This window comes from Poecilia formosa, unplaced genomic scaffold, assembly GCF_000485575.1.
Source record: "Poecilia formosa unplaced genomic scaffold, Poecilia_formosa-5.1.2 Scaffold178, whole genome shotgun sequence".
NCBI classification, from domain to species: domain Eukaryota; kingdom Metazoa; phylum Chordata; class Actinopteri; order Cyprinodontiformes; family Poeciliidae; genus Poecilia; species Poecilia formosa.
The window spans coordinates 276,772-297,490 of record NW_006800117.1 but is presented as its reverse complement, the minus strand read 5'-3'; the positions used below and the strand labels follow the sequence as shown (position 1 = coordinate 297,490).

At 39.1% G+C, this 20,719-nt stretch overlaps 2 protein-coding genes across 8 annotated transcripts in view; one reads left to right on the top strand and one right to left on the bottom strand.

Annotated features, from left to right (window-relative positions):
- The window catches only part of mboat2a (membrane bound O-acyltransferase domain containing 2a), a 27,757-nt gene extending 20,827 nt beyond the window's left edge, over nt 1-6,930 (bottom strand). The window contains exon 1 of the mRNA XM_007565530.2: nt 6,568-6,930. Coding sequence (XP_007565592.1) covers nt 6,568-6,651 — 84 coding nt within the window. The 5' untranslated portion in view covers nt 6,652-6,930. The remainder of the gene's footprint in view (nt 1-6,567) is intronic.
- Nucleotides 6,931-16,865: 9,935 nt separating this feature from the next.
- asap2a (ArfGAP with SH3 domain, ankyrin repeat and PH domain 2a) overlaps nt 16,866-20,719 on the top strand; it is a 41,325-nt gene continuing 37,471 nt past the window's right edge. For all 7 annotated transcript variants that reach the window (XM_016678278.1, XM_016678283.1, XM_007565529.2 and 4 more), the window contains exon 1: nt 16,866-17,371. In XM_016678278.1, coding sequence (XP_016533764.1) covers nt 17,246-17,371 — 126 coding nt within the window. In that variant the 5' untranslated portion in view covers nt 16,866-17,245. The remainder of the gene's footprint in view (nt 17,372-20,719) is intronic.

The window sequence follows — 20,719 nt, the reverse complement described above, 5'->3', positions numbered from 1 at the left end:
TTTACATTAAATACAAAGTTGATGTAGCGCTTCAGCATTAGTTTACATTAAATACAAAGTTGATGTAGCGCTTTAGCATTAGCTTACATTAAATACAAAGTCTGCATAGCACTTCAGCATTATCTTCTGCTGAATACTAAACTAGCATAGTGCTTTCGTGTTACATTGAACTAATGTTTATGACAGGTGATTCAAGGTTAGCTAACTGTTCAGCTAGCGGTGCCCACTTCCCATAAAGCAGTTTGTGGAAAGGTTTTTTGTCAAAAAACAGAAAGATTAGTGCAAATGGAGAAGGGAAACATATAAGAAAATTACTGCATAACAAGATCTTCTGAAGTATTTTTGCTGCATGAGACATGTTGCTGCATGAGGAGACGCCGACACAACAGGAACAAAATGCTTCCTGTCCTTCAGTCAACACAACGAAGCCTGGGCTTGTTTGGACCTTTCTGCTCACATCGGGTTTGGTTGCACCTCAAACCGGGCCCACCGGGCTTTGGTAAAGCCAAAGTTAGCTTTTCTCTCCATTAAAAAACATTAAAACAATATTATTGTGAATTCCTTCTCCTTTTAATGTACAACAATAAACTGAACAAACTACATGTTTTATTGAAACCAATATTATTATGAAATTTGCATTTATTTAACTTTTTGAGCCGATTATTTAATGTTTTGTTGGCCAGTAAATAGTTTTTGGTTTCCTTTTAAAGCTTTTATTGCGTGACCTCACACTACAATCTGTAAAATTATTTCCATTTAAGAAATAAACTCACCATGAAAATAATTTTAAATGTCCTTCTCATCCACATCGGCTCCAGATGGGCCAAATCTGCACCATTTTCAACTGCAGTCAGGGGCCGCACCAACTCATCCCAAGGACCACAAATGGCCCCCGGGCCACACTTTGAAGCCCCTGCTTTACTTTAGTTGCCAGCTGAGACCAGAGAGAAGCCTGATGAGGAACGACCAGAAGAAGAAAGGCACACATGAAGCCTGCAGTGCAGCAGGCTGATCCAGGCTATTAATAGCTGAACAATCAGACGTTTCCCCACAAGGCAGCCAGCAGCGCCGGACCAGGCCGGGCCCTGCGTGCGCCCGCAGCGCGCATGTGAAGCATTTCAACTGGTCTCACCAGAGAGGTCACCCTGCTGGAGGAAAATACAGCTGAATGACGTAAAAACGTCTTTATCCTTATAAAATGATGTAAATGTTGCCTTGCAAAAGCACAGAAATAACGATAAAAGTGACAAAGTAAACAGAAACAACGCTCTTAAAAAACATTAGTAATAAGATTCTTTAGGACACCAGTCGCATACAAAACTGATTCACATCACTGCATTTAGTCATGTTTTCAAATTTATAGATATTTATTGTAAAGCTGAAACAATTAATCGATTACTAAGATAATCGTCAACTAATTTAATAATCGATTAATCGTTAACTGGAGTATACAGACACAGAACAAATCAGGAAAAGAAAAAGAGTCCGCACTTCGTTTAGTGAATAAACTGATGATGATCTTGGAGAGTTAAGTAAAAAAAACTTGGATATTTTAGTTTTGTTGAAACTAATGTGATGCATGAAGTTAGTGTCTGCTTGGTTTGCAGCCGTAGAAACTGGAACATTTCAGGGGAAACGGGAGAGAAATGGAGGACGAGCTGTGGCACCAGAACTCGTCCACCATGATGCAGAGACAGATGTGCAAAAGCTGGTGGAAAGACTGGAGGGCGGAGCAGAAACACTGTAACTATCACAGTTATATAGGATAAATTAATTCTGGCCAGATTTAATTTTATAAAGAGCTTTTATAAAAAGTCCAGAAGTTGCATCCAGTTGGGGGACAGAAAGCAAAACTAGAGGTGTGCCGATCGATCGGCCATCGATCATAAATTATTTAAGTCTTCGAGTTGCGATGTCAGACGCTGGTTCTGCTCTCCTGTTGAACCGCTGCTACGCTACAGGTAGTAATATTTGACAGACGGAGCTTCGCTTCTGCTCCACCTAGTAGTGACTCTCACACCGAACCTGCTTAAAGCTGCAGCATCTAACTAAAAAAATAAATTTTACATACATATTAAAACTTTCGCTGTCCTAACATGAGACAGATAATCTCTGAGAAAATAATCGATCTCCTCCCTGATCTGCATAATTACTCCGCTCAGTCAGAAACAGCCAATCAGAGCTAGCAGTAATCAGCTAGCCGCCATGCTATCAGGAAGTTTTCATTCAGTAACTCTGGATTGTTTATTGTAATGGATCCTGTTTTTGCCTTTGAATGTAAAGTTTTATACTTGATTTTTTTGGCAATGTTGAGAGGTTTTATTTTGGCTCTTTGCATTATTTAACCTCTTCAGAGCCTTCATATGTTATCAGTCTGTTAAAGGTAGTATTATTGATAGCAGTACAATTTGCACAATACCTGTTTTGTTTTGTTCTTGGAAAAAGGTATTAAAAACAAGTTTTTGTCTAAATTAAGGTGAATTCATGGTTCCTTTTTCCACATAATGTAACCGGTAGTGTTTATGATAAAAAAATAATAATTATGTGATCGGTATCGGTGATCGGCCCTCATGGGTGATAGGAATCGGAATCGGCAGGAAAAAACCTGATCAGCAAAACCAAAGGAAGCAAAGTCTTATCCAGGATATCTGCTCAGTTTCTACAGATTTGATCAATATTTTAACCAAATTTTTAAATTTTCTTGTAAAAATCCAAACGGTTTGGTGGCCAGACTTCAGAAACCTGCAGCAGCTTCTGCCCGGCGGGACGGAGATGAATCAATCACAGGTTTAGCATCAGAGCCTCTCAGAGCTTCAGTCAATACTCCCATTGACCGCGTCCTGCAGTGGAGAAGCACTGAAGGCGAAAGAGTCTGATTAACGTCTGAACGTCTGTCTGCTGCGCCGAAGGTGAAGCGCGTCAATGATTTACTCTGAATGGAATGAAATTACTTATTTCTGGAAAAAATATTGATACAACTTGAACTTTTTTACATCACAGCCACCAACCTTTGGTTTTCTTATGGGATTTAAGGCCTGTGCCCAGCCAAAGTGGCAGCATCATGCTGTGAAGATGGTTGTCTTGAAACCACAAAGCTGGCTAGTGATTAGTCGTACAAGTTGAAAACCACCATGAAATTCAAAGCTGTGCACGTCTGGGTCGGTTGCGTCAGGTTTGAAACCACAAACATGCCAACATGCGTGTCTGCTGCAGCGCTCTGCACCAGATACAACGCCAAGACAAGCTCGACACCCAGCAGCTACTTCTCTGCTGCTGAGGGCAGAAACGCTGCTGCACAGAAATCCACCAGGAACATCAAGACTGGGTTTATGTGCAGAAATATAAAACAAATGTTCAGCACGTAGTTGGTATAGCACGTTAGCATTAGCTTCCAATAAATAACATGTTGGTATAGCACTTCAGCATTAGCAGAACTAATGATAAGTGTTTTATGTTTAGCACAGCTAACTTTTTGGCTAGCGGTGTTCACCGCTTCCTGGTTTTACTGAATTGACCACCAAAGGGAGTCACATCTGAGCGTCAACCAAAGCGATGCCGTTTCCAGACAGATGGATCCGACAGCCAGGGCTAACAGTCGTTTTGCCAAGATTCTGCCTCACTAAAACAGAATCAGTAAAATAAAAAAGATTAAAACCTCCTGCGATTCCTGGCACAACTAAAACAGAGGATTTAAGAGCTCACACAAGGTGAAATGATTGTTGTAAATCTGTTAAACTTATGTACACTAATCTGGTGTGATGAGCCTCATCAAACCAACACAACTTGACCCCTAAGTGAGGCAGTTGTTCCCCGTATCCGAACCATATTTTACATTTAGACGATTAAACATTTCCTCATAAAAGTCCATCCCAGTGTATGAAGACCTGTTTCATGTTCCTGAGTGATTTTAGCACCTGAGCTAACTTATCGCTTCCTCCCAGGAGGAATCACACATGCTCGTCTTGTTGACTCTGAACCTTCATAAAGGTAACAGCCAGCAGCACTCAATTACACGGAGCTGAAGAATAGAAATCAATTGGCACGTAAAACTCTCAGAGGGCAGCAAATTAAAGACAAAGGGGAGAGTTTCTCAGCAGACCTGGGAGCTGGAAAGGAGAGGCTAACTGAGAGAGGCTAACTGAAAGCAAGACATTAGAAATAAAATTACTTTTATTCTTGTAATTCTGATTTTAAAACATGTAATTATGATTTCCTGTTGGGTTTTAATTGTTTTTCATTCATGGCAGGAATGTGCTTCCATACAGAGCCCATTTAACATTTTAGTGTTTTTATTTTAACCTTTTGTGACCAGTAAAGAAAATTATTTGTGGTTTTCTGAATGTTTTTAGACATAAAAACTGAAAACTTCTGCATATTCAGCCTCCATGAATCACTACTGTCACAGATTCTAAACAAAAATGCACACCACACTTTTTAGATTTGTTTTTGCCAAAAAAACCAAACTTTACCTTAGTATGGCATTGCATATTTAAATCTATATTTATGATAGTAAATCTAAGTGATATGTAAAAACATGATTTAGAACCGGTTTATGAACTTCCTGCCAGACACACCCACACCAACAAAAACCCAAACCAGAAGCTTCCAGGACAAAAGGAAACGTTTGGGAAAGACCAGCTGATAAAACGGCAAAGTTTTCTCTCTTGAAGCTTTGAGTTACATCATCCAGTTTGTTGAGGGATCAAAAAGTAGCCTGGGAGGCTGACAGGAGAAGAAGAACGAAGCATTCTGGTTCGACATGTTTGCTTTGGGTCTGAAACGCCGGCAGCCTCTGATCGGCCGACAGAGTCCCGCAAACACACGTTTAAGTACCCTGTGATAAAACTCTCTCTCTGGATCCCAGAGCCACACCCACACTAACAACACTGGTGACAAAATGTTTGCTTAGCTGGACTGGATCTGGGTTTAAACATGTCCGCCTCCTCCAGGTGTGGCTGCTGCACCGATCCTCAGATAAAACCAAAAAATTACCTGATTTTAGCAAACATGAAGCTAAAAGACAACAGATTCTGAAGGAGAGGCTTTTCTTTCTGCTAAAATGGAGTTACTCCTCTCTACTGTCACCACGTGCTTCCTGAGAGAAAGTCAACACATGGGAATGAATCGATTAATCGTGATTAATTGATTATTGTCAAATAGTTTAGTCACAGGTTAATCATTAACTGGAGTATATGTATTCAAAAGAAGTCTGTTTGCTGAAAGAAGAACACAATCAGAGCAGCAATTAATTCAAAACTAAAGATTTAAGAAAATCTTTGTAAATCTGTTCTAAATGAAGTGATGACGTTTTGGCTTCACTCGGTTCAAATTCTGCAAAAAAAGCACAATTTTATCTAATCATTAACTGATAATGCAAAAATTAATAATCTATAAATGATCCAGCGTTCACTAACAAAAGGCCATTTTATTGCATTTTTGCCAATTAAAAATGTAAAAAGAGGATTAAATGGTTTATTTGCATCTTTTGATATATTTGATATGCATATATATATTAAGTGGTTAATTGGATAATCTGGCAGTATGTGCCAATTTTTTGTCTGATAATCGATTAAGTGTCTGAATAATTGATAGAATAATCAATTACTAAAATAATTGTTAGTTATATAGCTTCTTAATCAGATTGAGGTCCAGACTTTGACTAGGCCACTCCTTTATTTTGTTTCTGCGGAGCCATTCAGAGGTGATATCGCCTCTTTGACTGAGAATAAAGCCTCAAACTGATGATTCAGTTTGAGACCCAGTCCCAGATCATCATACTGCCACCACCGTGCTCCGCTGTACATGTGTTTTCTCTCTTTGGATGCTTTAGGAGTAAAAACGCTTCTAACGAATTACTTTGAAGCACTTTCCAGACAATAAATTTCTGAGTTTTAATTTGTTGTGCTTTGCAAGCACTTTGTATTGCCTTGCTGCTGAAAATGTGCTATATAAATAAAATTAGCTTTAACTTTTAGAAACGGTGTCACGTCGACAGACTGGTTCTAATGTTTCCTGATTCTACAGGTTTGGTAGCATTCACGTGTAAGTGAAGCTACTTTCCTCTCTACTGGATTTAAATACCTAATAACTGAAATAATAATCTAAAACTATTTCTTATGTTCACGCTGGATATTTTAACCTGGTATTTGCATGTATTTGATTAAATAAAACTTTAAAAAGCACCATAAACACAGTGGGTTGTGTTGGTTCTGGATTAGGTTGTATATTTCCTAAGAAGGAGCCCATCAGGACCGGGTTAATAAGAACCAGACCGAGCTTTTCAGTTGTTTTGGACCTCCTCTGCTGCTCAGTAATGAATAGAAGCCATTGTGTCTCCTAGATACACACTAACCAGAATGTTTGGGTAAATTTTAACCAGCAAACACCAGTTTCTCTGCTGACCCAGTAAGGGTCCACAAAGGACATTTAGGCGATGACAGCAGATCATCTTCATCATCATCAGCACCGGGTCGCTGCGCATCAGCTGTTACAATAACATGTCGCTTGGAAAATCACGTCACGCACTCGGTCTATATATAAAGATTCAATCTGAATCTGGACTCATACCTGGTCGAGTGGGAGGTCTATGATTTCGCTGATTGGCTGTAGCAGGGTAGATCCAGTGCAGGATGCGGTGGTTTGGGTCGCCATGCTCGGGCTGTGTCAGTAAATCCTTCCCCTCCCCGGTTCGGTTCGGCTCGGTTCGCTTCGCTTCCCCCCGCCGCTGTGTTAAAGCCCCGGCCAGCCGAGCAGCACCGCTGTTTTTGCGACGAGCTGGACGGTTGTCATCCACAGCAAGGCGTCCGCCAAAGAGGAGCGACTCGAAGCGAGAGTGTGACCGCCCTCTTTCCACTGCTTCGTCTCCGGCTGCAGGGCCGGTCCGGTCCGGGTAAAGGCCCCGAGCGGAACTTGGGCGCTCACTTCCGGTTAAGCGCTTTGACTCCCTGTTGCTGAAGCTTGCGTCATATTTTCAAGTATTTCTTTATTATTTAGAACAGGAGCAACGTGTTTTCATAAAAAGTCTTGAATATTTATAAATGATTGTCTGATTTTCATATTTTACCTGGGGAATTGGTTTCATAAGCCTTTCTGGGGCCTCAAGCAGATTTTCACTTGCCTTCCCAAACCCCTCATGCTAATATGTCAGCACCAGATGCTTTATCATTCTAAAGCATAACATACCTATTATCGTTAGCATTGTTTGTAATTAGCTTGCATTACACCTTGTCTATTATGGCAAACAGAACAAATTGGATTTTGAAATGCAATGGTATTTTTAAGTGTGCCATATAATTTTAACTCTGAATGTAACTTCAATTGATAAGCGCTAATTTTAAACAAGTTAACAAGTTTGATATCTTCTAATTTTTCCGCATTGAGTAATGTTTAGCTTTTTCAATTTGAGCTGGAGTGCATTGAAATATGCACTCCATGAAGATGAAGATGAAGAAGAGAGTTAGCTGCTGCTGTTTGGAAATGCTAACCCAAAGAAGAGGGTAGTGGATGCTAGACAGAGCACCAGTTTGTAACTCAGACTGTTTACGGTTAGCACTGGGATAAAATATTTTATCAATTATTTAATAAGAATGATGTTACAGCGACCTGAAGACTCTTCATTTTCACTTTAAATTTTTAATCTGTTTTGATTTTGTGTTAGCTCTTGTTTATGGCGATAGCTCTGGCTAGTGTAGCCAGAGAAAGAAAGATAACATATAAAATAAAAACCATTAAAACTATTATTAAATATGCCATATTTAATAATATCATATATTATTAAGTATTATCTAAGCTGATTTTAAAAACATGAGTTTGAATCAGTTTTTCTTTACCTCTCTGGAGTTAAAACAAAGGCTCACTGCAGCTGGTTCTATAAATTTATAGAACCTGCTGGTTCTATAAATTTATATTATTTTTGTTTTTAAAATTTTAAATTGAGGAGTGATGTTTTTTGAACTTTTACGCTGTACTTTGGGTTTCAGTTGCGCTGGGAGGGGAACAATCTTGAACTGCGCTTCATCTTTGACCACAATGAAAATAGTGTTGGCGTGAGTGGAGTCATGGCGGCCCAGCCCTCTGTCATATAACCATCTATTTCTGACCAAATATGCTGTAAACCAGATTAAAGTCCAGAACTAACATGACCACAGCGGGATTCTTGATTTTATTTCGCGTTTCTGGTGTCAATAAGCACCAAACTCATATGTAACTGACGTAACGTGCAACATTTCCACATGTGAAGAGCAACTGCATGACGTCAGAAGGATGTCATATATGATTCATATGCAGAAAGTTCATCACCAGGATCAGCGTCAGGAGTCTTTTGTTATAAATAGATATTGATTGCTTTATGAGCCGCAAATGAAGTATGTTTGTAAACAGCAGCGCTGTTATAAATTAGTACATTAAAAGCAGGTTGTTCCGTCACAGATATCAGCTGTCAGCTGTGATTTGTTTTTGGTTTATTAGCAGAAAAAACTGGAAAATTTTATTGTTTTTTTAAGTGCAGGAATTACCTCTCACAGAGAATTAAGTACAAACTGCTTTTTCTTGGTATTGTTCCTAAAAATACGTAAACTAATGGAAACAGTGTGATTAATCTGACTTATTCTTAATAAATTGTTGTGTAATTTCCTTAGTTACTTTAACGACGCTGTCAAATAGCTCCCTCTAGTGGAAGGATGTAGGTTATGACAGGTGTTATATGGACAACATGTTTCTCTTTCTTTGTTTCAATTATTTCATTCTACGTTCAGGGAAACAGACTCATTCACATATATTTCTAATAATTCAGCTATGCTTCCTTTGAAATACTGGTAGCTGTACCTCATTCCGGTGGCCAACAGAGGGCAGCACATACCTACCGTTCCTCCACAGTTAAAGATTTGAAAGTTTTGCGCAGTTTAAAGTTGAAAACAACATATTTTTTTATTTGAATAAATAAAAATGTTCAGGGTAGAAGCAGATAGATATAAGCTTATTTCGACATGCACTCCCAGTACAAGAAACGTTTACAAAACATGGAATATTTAGATTTAAAACCAATCCCAAAATATACAAAATGGTATAAAATTAAAAATTCATGACTTCTATATAATGTTAACATACATTCAACATACATTTTAAGCCCTGCGACAGATCCTCAGTTAGATTTACAGTGCTTATATAAAGTATGGAGATTTTTAAAAATATTACTTTTACAAATCAATACGTATGTTTAAATAAGTAAATAATTCCCTTCTCACCCTCCGCGGGTGGTCTCTCTCTCTCTCTCTCTCTCTCTCTCTCTCTCTCTACCAGAGGCCTGGGAGCTTCAGGTTCTCCTCCAGTATCTTGGCTGTGCCTAGAACTGCACATTTCTGGACTGAGATGTCTGATGTTGTTCCTGGGATCTGTTTGAGCCACTGCTCCAGTTTGGGGGTGACTGCCCCGAGGGCCCCGATGACCACAGGCACCACTGTGGTCTTCACCTTCCAGGCCTTCTCCAGTTCCTCTCTGAGGCCCTGGTATTTCTCCAGTTTCTCCTTTTTCCTGATGTTGTGGTCACTTGGTATTGCTACATCCACCACAACGGCTTTCCTCTGTTCTTTATCCACCACCACAATGTCCGGTTGGTTCGCCATTACCATTTTGTTTAATATATTAATTATTTATATGAAGGATCTATTGAAGCTCTTCCTGAATCACGGCGCCACAATACATGCTTTATTGTCCCATAGCTCGTCTATAATTAATAATCACTCATATTTACACGTGTAGAGAAAGAGGCAGAGAGAGGTCGAGGTACCCTGGGTCTCTCTCTCTCTGGGTCAGGCGGAGAGCTTCATGCCACTCTGTTGGCGAGTCATTGTTCCTCCTCAGAGGTTGCCAGTTAATCCCACCTTTACAAAGAGATGCAGTTCGTTACGCTCGGATCATCATGGCAACCCGGGTCATTTCTCACAGAACTTCAGGGGGTCCAATGGTCTATTTAAAGTAACGTGACAGTGTGAGGAGTGTTAATTCATTTATCATGAGGACAGTTTAGACAAGCTGCCATTATATTTGCATTCAGGACTCAAAATGTTCCCCCCAAACTAAGCTGCATGTCTGAAAGCAGCTGCATAAGCTCCTTATTTAGCTAATAGTTTCTGTTTTGCTCCTCTGGGGACGAACTTCCTCTCTGTTTATGGACAGGAAAGGAAGCATCTTTGTGCTCTGAGGTCAGACTGGACTGACCTTCCTGAAATAGGACAAGTCCTCAGAGAGAGATGGACATGCTCTGTTTATTTACCGCCAGGACCGCCTGTGTGAAGCTAATGCTCTCATTCGCTCTGGCTAGCAGAGAGCAAGGCAACCTGTGGGACGGCCCTGCTAGCCGCAACAATACATATTACATTTAAACAATGCGTTCATTCGGTTATAAATGCCACAGTCTCAAACTAAATATTTAATTAGCAAGCTAGAATATTTAGTTAGTAAGTTAAATAGCTAGCTAGTTTGGAGCTAAATGTTTAGCTTGTAAGTTAAGTATTTAATATTTAGATTAGCTAAAGGTATAGATAAGCCATATAATAAACTAAATAGTTAGCTCTGCTAGCTAAATATTTACTTATATTGAGCTAAGAAACTAAATAGCCAGTTTGGAGCTAAATATTTAATTTGTAAACTAAATATGTAGCTAGCAAGCTCAATATTTTTACTTCAAGCTAAATAGTTAGCTAACGTATAACTAAATATATAGATTGTAAACAAAATTATTTAAGTTTAAAGTTTAGTTTGAAGCTGGGACATTTATACATGAATGAACAACATGGTGAGGAAATGACTAAAAAGTGAAGGCTTATTTTTTTCTCTATTAACATAAAAAAACAAAAACATTAACTTTAACTGTGTTCCTTATTATTGCTAAACAGGTGTTGCCATACTAAGTTGCATTAGTTGCTTTAAAGGTTTTGCCATATAAGTTCATTCCTTTAGATTCTGGTTTATTCTTAATGTCTGTTTTGTTGTATTTTTTTCTCTTTTGCTACTCAAAGCATCTGTTTTGCTAAGGATCCTTTGAGTTCATCCAGTTCTGATTAGGATATTCGTTACAATATTACAGTAACTTAAGGAACAATAAGAAGCTAAAATCAGAGATTCATGTTCTGATTCAGAAATAAACCAATTTTGTAATATTCCACAGAATGGATGAATCAGGGGATCTAAACCAGGAAGTCCAGCCTGTAGCCACCATCTGACTTCAGCAGGACAAACACAAGCTTCCTCTGCTCTTTGTTTCATTTTCTGCCCCGGGTGGGGCAATTGTTTCCTCACTTACTTACCAGCTGAATCCCTGGAAAATGTGATGTTTTTCTTTTCAATTCCCCTTTTTACATCACTTTTCTTTCTCATACATCAAAAATTGGAAATATTACAAATGCTGTAAAAACATCACATAACAGGATAAGTTAATAAAATCCAGAGTGGAGAGAAAATCTGCAGCTGAAAATTAATTTTTCTCATTTTTCAACCTGGATGTTCAGTTTCAGAGAACAGAAAGTTGAGCAGATTCGTAAACAACGATGGAGCAGCGGCGCCCAGTCGGGTTCCAGGTCGGCTCACCAGTTCGCCAAACTGACGTTTGACTCAAACTTCCAGAAAACTGCAAAACAGCTGACTTTCTTCAAGGATTTTTCTGAATTTAGCTTCATTAACCCGTCCCTGACCACAGCATGATGCTGCCAACACCACAGTTCACCAGTAGGGTGACGTGTTCAGGCAAAATAAACCAGAATCACAACGCAATAAAACCAAGAACTTAGAAAATAAAGGAGGCATGAAGGAAAATTAGTAACCCAGGGGAGTTATGAGAGGGATCTGACAACAGAATGACTGAACAGAGGTGTATTTACTCTGAGAGTGATTACTGGAAATAACTGATGAAATGATGGCCTTTGAAATGATTTTGATTGGCCAAAGTTTCGGTCAACAAAAATAGGAACAATTTTTGTTTTTCAAAGACTTTTTTTAATCTTTGAGGATTTTTAGATTTTATGAACATTTTATTATCAAGCCGATAAAACTAAAAGAAAGGATAAATAATCTGGGTGTTTAACATTTCATAAATTTTGTGGTCTGCAAGTAAAACTAAATAGCAGAAAAGTGATTGGTGAGGATTTAAGGTCAATCAGATAAATAATTTGCTGATCAGATTAAATAAAATAAAAAATTTTAATGCCAAACTGTTGTAGATGGAAGCGGACTACGATTGGATTCTGTTTTTCTCTGGGTGGGAAAGGTTCCTGCAGCGGCTGAGTTTAATGGCCTGAACTCGATGCCCCTCCATTAGCGTTCCCAGAGGGATCCAGAGACCCTGGACATGCAGCGCTCTGCTGTCGGCTCTCCTCTTCACGTTGGGATTCTGCATCGTTCTGTTCATCCTCAGCTCGGCCGTTAGGAACCAGTCCAGCCTGGGGATTTGCACCATGGCAGCAGCGGCTCACCTTGGGAACCAAACAGGCTGCTTTGGATTCACGGAGAGGCAGAGCTGCTGATTCATCCTCCACCATGAACGGCTGATCAGAATGATAAGGTTTTATTTGTTTGGGTGCAAAATTCACCCTAACGATTTTGAACGAACCCAGAGAGACTTAAAGAAAACAAAAAGCAGATTAAACACAGTCCAGTTTTTCACTTTATGTCACATTGCAACTGCAAATCTTCATAATTAAATACATTTTAAATAAGAAAACCAGTCAGGAGCTTCAGAAGACCTGAGGTTGGGTGGAGGTTCATAATTGCTGTTTACGTTTTGAAAACCACCTAACATTTTTCTTCCTATTCATAACCTTGCTCGATTTTGTGTTGGTAATTTCATAAAATCCCGAATAAATACACAGAAGATGTGGGAAAGTTTACGGTTGTGAACACATTTTTAGAAATATAATTTATAAAAGCAACATAAATGATCTTATTCAGGAAATAAAAGAATGATTTCTCTCCCTCAGAGCAGAGAGGAGCTAATTCTCTCTGGTGGGGATGTGAATGTTATATTTAGCATGTTGGGTGAAAGCAGCCATGAAGGAGAGTCAGGTTGGGTAAAAGTGACGGTCAGGATTTAATGAGGAACAGCAGATAAATGCAGAACCAATCCTGTGATGGCTCATAATTACTCTAAAAGTCACTCATTACCAGCGATGGGGAAGCAGCAGCTTTTCACCCAGAAATAAAAAATGTGATGCTTTTATATTATTGGATGTCCTTCATCTATGTCACACAAAGTTTTCCACATAATTGTAATAGAAGCACAGCTAATACTGTGTATTCTTATGCACAATTCTCAGTAGCTGCATTTCCAGTAACCATAACTTTACATAACTTAAAATTACAAAAATAAATTCACCTAATGGAAACACCTCAATTTAAAAACGATCTTGGTTAATGATTTAAAATTTTGGGCTAGAATAAGGTGGTTTTTTTTTTCTTTTTACTGTATTGAAATTAGTTTATTTCACAAAACTGCATTTGAAACACTTTTTTTTAAATCATGAGTCACATGACCAATAAATGGATGTTACCACTGACGCAAACCACGAAGAAGAAGACGACAGGAAGTAGTTGTAGGATGTTTTCGTGTGAACAACGTTATTCACGTCTGATTTTAATTGTGTTTCTTTTTGAATAGAAACATGGCAATTATGAAATTGTGTGTTTTTGACGTTATGACAAAGTTTTTCAAACATTTGTAATGAAAACGCAGCTAGAGGAGTTGGGTTTGGTGGAAAAGTGTAACTGGGGGTCATCTGCATAACATTGATTATTACTGCTGAATTTATGGAAAATCTGATCAAGAAGAAGGAGATAATGTTATACTGAAGAGGACTGCAGAGAGATTTGAAGATTTAATGGAAAAATTAGAACAAAGGAGAACAAAAAACACCAGAAACAAACAAAAATACAAGGAGCATGACTGGGGGAACAGAATCTGTCAGGATTTAACAAGAGGAACCAGTGAGGAGGAATGAGATAGAGGTGGTTAAATCCAGCAAATTACCTCTAACTCTACACTATAAATCAGGCTAATTGTCTATCAGGTTTCAGGTGTGAGGGGAGAAACAGCAACAAGACTGATCTAATGAAGTAAAAATGATAGAAATAATAACCAAACTCTAAAGCAACTCAAACAACCCTGACAGATAAATAGAGACCCCAGATCAGAGCTTTGGGGAACACCACGGCAACTTTAAGGGTTTCAGTTTAACTCAATAAAATAAACTGATTTAATTATGAGTTCTGTCCATGCCTCATTAAAACGCCTTCCTAAACATTCGTCCCATTTCTTCAGCTGAATATTCTCAGCTACTGCCAGCTTCCTGTCTGCAGCCAGCTATTGTTTAAACTTGTCTTACAGTCTTTAATATACAAGATGAGTTTCCAGCATCACGCCGTCTAATTAGGACCCAGTTGGGCTAAAAATACGTCTTTCAACAAACTGCATATTATTTCAAACAAAGAAATCATTTGTTCTGAATTACTCAAAATGTTATGAGCGGAAAGCTAAAGTTTTCCCACCTGTTGCACAACTATGATGTCATCCTGTGCATTTAGGGAAAAAGTGACTCCCACTCAGACATCTGTGCTGTTAGTTGCTTTGACATGTTCCTGCAGACTCCAAGACAGCAATCCAGAGAGACCATTGGACGTTTGAGGCTCACACCCTGCAGCCCTGCACAATCATGTCTGTTTGCAGCTTTTGTTCTGTTGTTTAGCAAATTAGCTCTGATTTTGCAGGAAACAGATTCCCAAGCGGAGCAGTGATTAACGTGGAGGTTTTCGGTTTCACTAAATCATCTGGAGATGTTACAAAACACGGTAACCGTGACCAAAGCGTCTCCAAACAACTGCATGCCTGTGCTGCTGCGTGAGGCTGCATGCAGCCTGCATGCAAACAAAGTGTACATTGAGCTGCTGAATGAGGCTTCTGTTCTGTTCAACCAGGCAGCTGACAGCTTGTGCTCTTTTCAAGCAGCTTGTAACAAAATTTGAGGTGTAAAATACTAATAAATTTAGCTTTTTGCATATCTTGCAATTTAGTTTGCAGTGATTTTCACCTCCTGCAGCAGAATTTGTTGGAGTTTGTTGCTGCTCCGTCTGGATGGCAGATGTCCACACAGAGCCTGTTTATTCATTTTCACGAGTTAGTTGAAGTCGCCTACAAGCCTGTCGGGGTCAGCCTGGGTCTTCGGCTCCTCATTTAGCAGCTTGCCAGGAGACGCTGCAGAGCTGAAAGAATGTGTGAACACTGCCCAGTTCCTGATCTGAGGGTTGCCCAGGGTTTAGCTTCGCCTGCTGCTGCTGCTGATGAGGATCCACTGTTTGGTTCCTGTTGCTGTCCAGATCAGACATGAATAAGCCTCAAAACATCAGGTTTTAAATTATAGGTATCTTAAAAGATTTTAATAAATGGGAAAGTTTTCTGTTTTTGAAAAAAATAAACTTCTAAATATATTTATTCACAGTTAAATCAATGATTCATCCACAATAGACACATTACTAACGTGTTTCTGTAATGAGTCTTACTTTGGTAATTCCCTTATAGTTATAAATACAAACAATATGAACTGAATCATCTTAAATCTGCCTGATTCACCCATTTCCACCTTAACAAAGAGGAGGCCGTAGACTGCGCAGTCTCGGTGCTGCCTTTAAGGGCTGTTGGAAATTTAATAATCAGTGAAAATACTTTGTAATTTTGTTTTTGTTTTAATTAACAGAGATTTTTTTCATATGCAACCCCATTAGATTAATGCTGTTTTTATAGTATCAAGTTATTAAGAGAAATACGGCCTATTTAAATGATCATAACTTGTGCAACTGCTACATCAAGGGTGTTCAAAGTGGGGCTCAGGGGCCATTTGTGGTCCCTGGTCGGATTTTTTCGCCCCCCAACCACGATTCAAGTATAAATTAGAACAAAGCAAAACCTTTTAATTCAAAGTGTTGGACTGCTTTAAGATGTTTTATTAGAACCTGGCTGAGTACAACAAGTGTTTTGAAATGAGATACAACAACCTTCACTTTCCCTTTGGGGTCAATAAAGTATTTCTGAATTGAATTGAAGACTGACCTAGGTCTTGTTTTTAATGTTGCATATAAAAAACAGTTTTCCTTCCTTCAGAAAACCTGTGAACTACATCAAACTCCATTTCTGTCAAGAAACCAACCAGTTCACGTATCTAAATCCAAATATCAGTTCAAATACGTCTCAGTAAGTTAAAATCTGGCCTGATGAGGCTCGTTTTAAAAAACTCAGATTTAAAGTACATTGTAAGAATAACTTTTAAGCAGGTGTTGAATATACTTCTTGTAAGCCCACATTTCAGTATAAAATGTATTTTTATGAGTTTGGTGTAATATTCTAATAGTAACTGTCATATTTTCATTCACTGTTAGCAGTAAGTTATGATTAACACAAATAAGGTCTTGAAAACACTAGTCTGAGTGGAATTACTCTATATGATGCGTTTCACTGAGTTAAATAATTATTTGATTTATTGAACATTACTGTACTTTTGAGTCTGAGTAGATTTATAATGTGTGCATATAGTTGTTTTGAAAATCCATTATATTGCATACAATTTATTCAAATATTAGTTATTTTATTTTTATTTTTACGTTTTTATTGTAAAAAAACACTGTATTATACTTTAATTTATTCCAATTAAGTTTTACAAAGTACAGAAAACGTTCAATTTTGGTTAGATTTGGTTTTGAGTTGAGTATGATAGTTTCCGAACAGCACTGTAAAGCATCATTTTTCCTGAATTCTGATTGGCTCTCCGTTTCCAGCCGCTGCTTCCCATTGGCTGGTGAGTCTTCATTGAGGACCCTCCTCTACCTTTGTCACTTTGCGCTCCCGTTGAATCGCCAGCTTGTTGTTCCTCGGATCCCGGCGGAGGACAGGAGATCTTAGCTCACCCAGTCCGGATATCTGCCCCCGTTTTGGTCGCTTTTCTTTCCCCTCCGAGCTTCGAGGATGAGCCGGTGAACTGGATGGGGAAGGAGTAGCCTGCTGGTCGGCTGAGCTATCACCCTGCGGCGCGGCGCGGAGCTCCAGTGTCGGGAACAAACAGCGGGGAAGGGACGTAAATAAGCCCGGAGATGGTTCACTTTCCGCGGGGACCTTCGGCGACTTTACTGCTGCTGACGGCGCTTTAAAATCAGATTTAAAAAAAAACTGAACAGACAAGAAGGAGGTTAGATTAAATCGCTTTGTGGATTAACGATGCCGGACCAAATCACAGTTTCAGAGTTTGTCACGGAGACAAATGAAGATTATAAATCTCCAACCGCCTCTATTTTCACCACCAGGATGTCCCACTGCAGGAACACAGTGGCTGCTCTGGAGGAGGTGGGTGACCATGCTGCGGTTTTTATTTTTAAAAACAAAATGCAGGATTTCAGTACTTTTTACTCCCATTTACTCTGCTACAGCCTAAAACTCAGTGACTTAATTAGTAAATATAGTCCACCTGAGCAGGTGTTGGTAATCCAAAGCAGGCAAGATGCTCATAGTAACTTTGGAGGAGCAGCAGAGATCCACAGATAAGGTGTAAGAATCTGTTTTAGTTGTCCATAAAGTAAATAAGTTTGCATTTCTCCAAAAAGCCACACAACAAACATGTGGAAGAAGTTTCTCTAAAGTGCTGAATGTTTAGGCTACATGCTTCAGTCACCAGAAGGTCAAACCGTGCAGAAAACGCATGAATGAATGATGAGAACGCTGCAAAGTCCTCCAGACCACTAGGGGGAGTCTGGAATTGATAATATTCCCTCCCTACGTAAACATGCTGCTGCTTTTTTATTGTAAAAGTAATTAATTATAACTCACATTTTCTTTCTTTCTCCAGCTTATAGTTAAAATCACGACTTCTGGTCTGGTCCTATACGGTTTGGTTCTCGACTCCCCCTAGTGGTCTGGAGGGCTTATGTTTAGTTTGCAGCACATTTGGTCCATATTTGTTCTTGTGCGTCCATCTCTTGTTTTATTGGTTGCTCCATTTTTTTGTTTTCTGTTGCGTTTTGTCTTTGTGTGTTTTGAAGTTTGAATCCTTTATGTGTTTGCAGCGCATTTCCTGCACTTGTAACAGCCAATCCTGTTTGTAGGAGAACAAATCACCTTGAACAACCCTCACAGTGAAACATAGTAGTGGCAGCAAAATGCTGTGGGGATCCTTACAGATAGTGCTGGAAGAAACCAGTTAGAGGCTGCAGACTGGAGGATAACCGACGTAAACATGCAGCCAGAAATAAAATGGATGGTTTAGGCCAGAGGTCTTCAACATGGGGGTTGCGAACCCTAGAAGGGCCATGGATGTACGCTGGAGGGGTCATGAGATTTCTGAATATACTTTTTTTTTTATTTAAAGTTATACTTTGACATGAATCAAACATGTTATAAGTTGATAAATTAAAAAACTAAAATATATTTCACACAAAAATTCACATTCAGCGAACAAAAAATCTGTTGTTAAAATTCTGCATTCACTTTAGCATGTGAGTTTGTTTTTGAAAATAAAAATCATTCCATAAAGAATATGTGTATTATTTATGATTAATGTCCCTTGCTGCTCTGTCTTAAACCTCAGATGAGGTTTTTGGTTGTTTGGAGCCAAAATGTGACAAAGTTGCTCATCTGAGTCGCATTATATTCGTTATTATTCATTCAGAGACGGAGGATCATCTCCAGCTCCGGTGCAGAGCCGCACTCTTTAGCTTCTGGTCAGAGAGGAGCGTTCTGTGTTGAAACTGGCGGTTCATCAGGAGGAAGGACACTTCCGCTTCGGCCCCCTCCCTGCAGTTTCCCTACTTTGTGTACGGTGCGGCAGAGCCTCGCCCTGCTGCTCGGTAAAAATAGATTTTCCCACATGAGCGTCTCCCTGTGTTAGTGTGTCCCTGCTGCGCTGATTAGGGAGGATGTTGGAGCAGGAATGATGCAGGAAAAGGACAGTTTTTTAAATTTTAACCTGATCCCCCGCACCTTTCAGAGGTTGTGGTTTTATTTTGACGCTTTTGTTTGAGGATCCAGGCAGATTTACACCTGCTCACCGCGGCAGGTGTCTGTGTAAACCGGCAGGAGGAATGTGTGTTTTTCCACTTAAGAGTGAGGACATGTCGGCCTTTGAATAGCAGGCCAGCAGTAATTGGCGGCTGCGCGGCTGAATTGTTGGGTGGTGAATCTAATTCAGCAGCTTTGTTTCGGCTGCAGAGCTGCTGCTGTTGCTCGCTGACCTCCGCGCTCAGCAGCACAAGGCTCCATTGTTGGCGCCGCAAACTTTGCTCTGTTTGACTAATTAACCAGGGCAGCCGACGGGAACACTTCCGCTTATTGTCAACGTCAAGATTCGGTTAATCGCAAACAAAGTGAATAAAGTTGAGGATTTTACTCACAGACTCAGTTTCATGTGAGGCATTCAGGAACCGTCTGTTTAAATCTGACAACAAAGACTCCACATACGGACAATAAATCAATAACAGTATCTATTGGATAATGGGTAATACATCTGATCGAATATTAAATCATTTCACTGAATTCTGATCCAGAACCGCACAGCATTCTGGGAGATGTAGGCAGAGGAAAGGCGTTAGCCGCTCAGCCTCATGGCTAGCTCACATTTATCAAATCGTTTATCATTTATTGTGGAAAATGTTTTTATCATGATGAGAGTTTTGATTTGTTGTTACGATAAACTTCAGTTATTGATGGTAAATAAAAAACAAAACTGTCAGTATAATCAGAAATGTAACTTTTGCTTTTTTTCTCCACTGTTGGTTCAAAGAGAGCTTCAATAGATATCAGTAAATTTGAAAATGAGATTAAATGCAGGGACAGTTTAGTGACACAAATCACACTTTTTATGTGACTGGTATGCTTAAGAAGGGCCTTACTAATGGGTTTATTTGTCAGGAATAATATGAGTAGTTATTGTTAATAATAGTAATAATAACGATTATAGTTTCTGTGTCATTTCGCAGCATGAGTTGCATTTTAAGCCCGTTGAAATGTGTATATTTGCAAAGGCAGCCGTTTGCAATCGCTGGTGTTCTGAGTTTAGAAATGTTTGCTGTTTGTTTGCAGGAACCTTTAATCAGATGCAGTGAGGTGCGATTATTCGGCTGCTAATCTGTCCTTCCAGATGGTTAGTTTGGGACAAATCTGCTGCTTAATCCTGGTACCAAAGAGAGGAGCGCTGCCTCTGACTCAAGTCCCAATAAAACGGGTTTATTATTATTGATTTATCCGCCAATAGGAAGAATGTCACAAAACGATAAGAAGTATGTTTGGAGGAGTCGAGGTGATTCTGTGAAACCTGGCCTTGTACTTTATTTTTTATTTTAAATGTATCCTGGCCTTTAAAAAGACTTTGTGGCTCATTGTCTGAGTCTCAACGGGTTTACTTTCACAAGTGGAGCGTTACGACTGCGGATAGCAATAAATAAAGCTTTTATTAACTTATTATTAGCATTACATATATATATACATATTTTATCTAAGGTTTCTTGTTTGTCTTTTCTCTCTTTCTGCAGGTGTAGAAACAGACTTTTACGGTGTTCACTCGTATTTCTCTATTTTCCTTCCTTTACTTTTACCTAGTTTTCCTTTTTAACTTTTTCCTCCACCTCTCTTGCCTTTTCCTTTTTCATTTCCGTGTCCACTACATTTGAAATAAACCCAATTTCTTATAGAGGTGTGGAATAT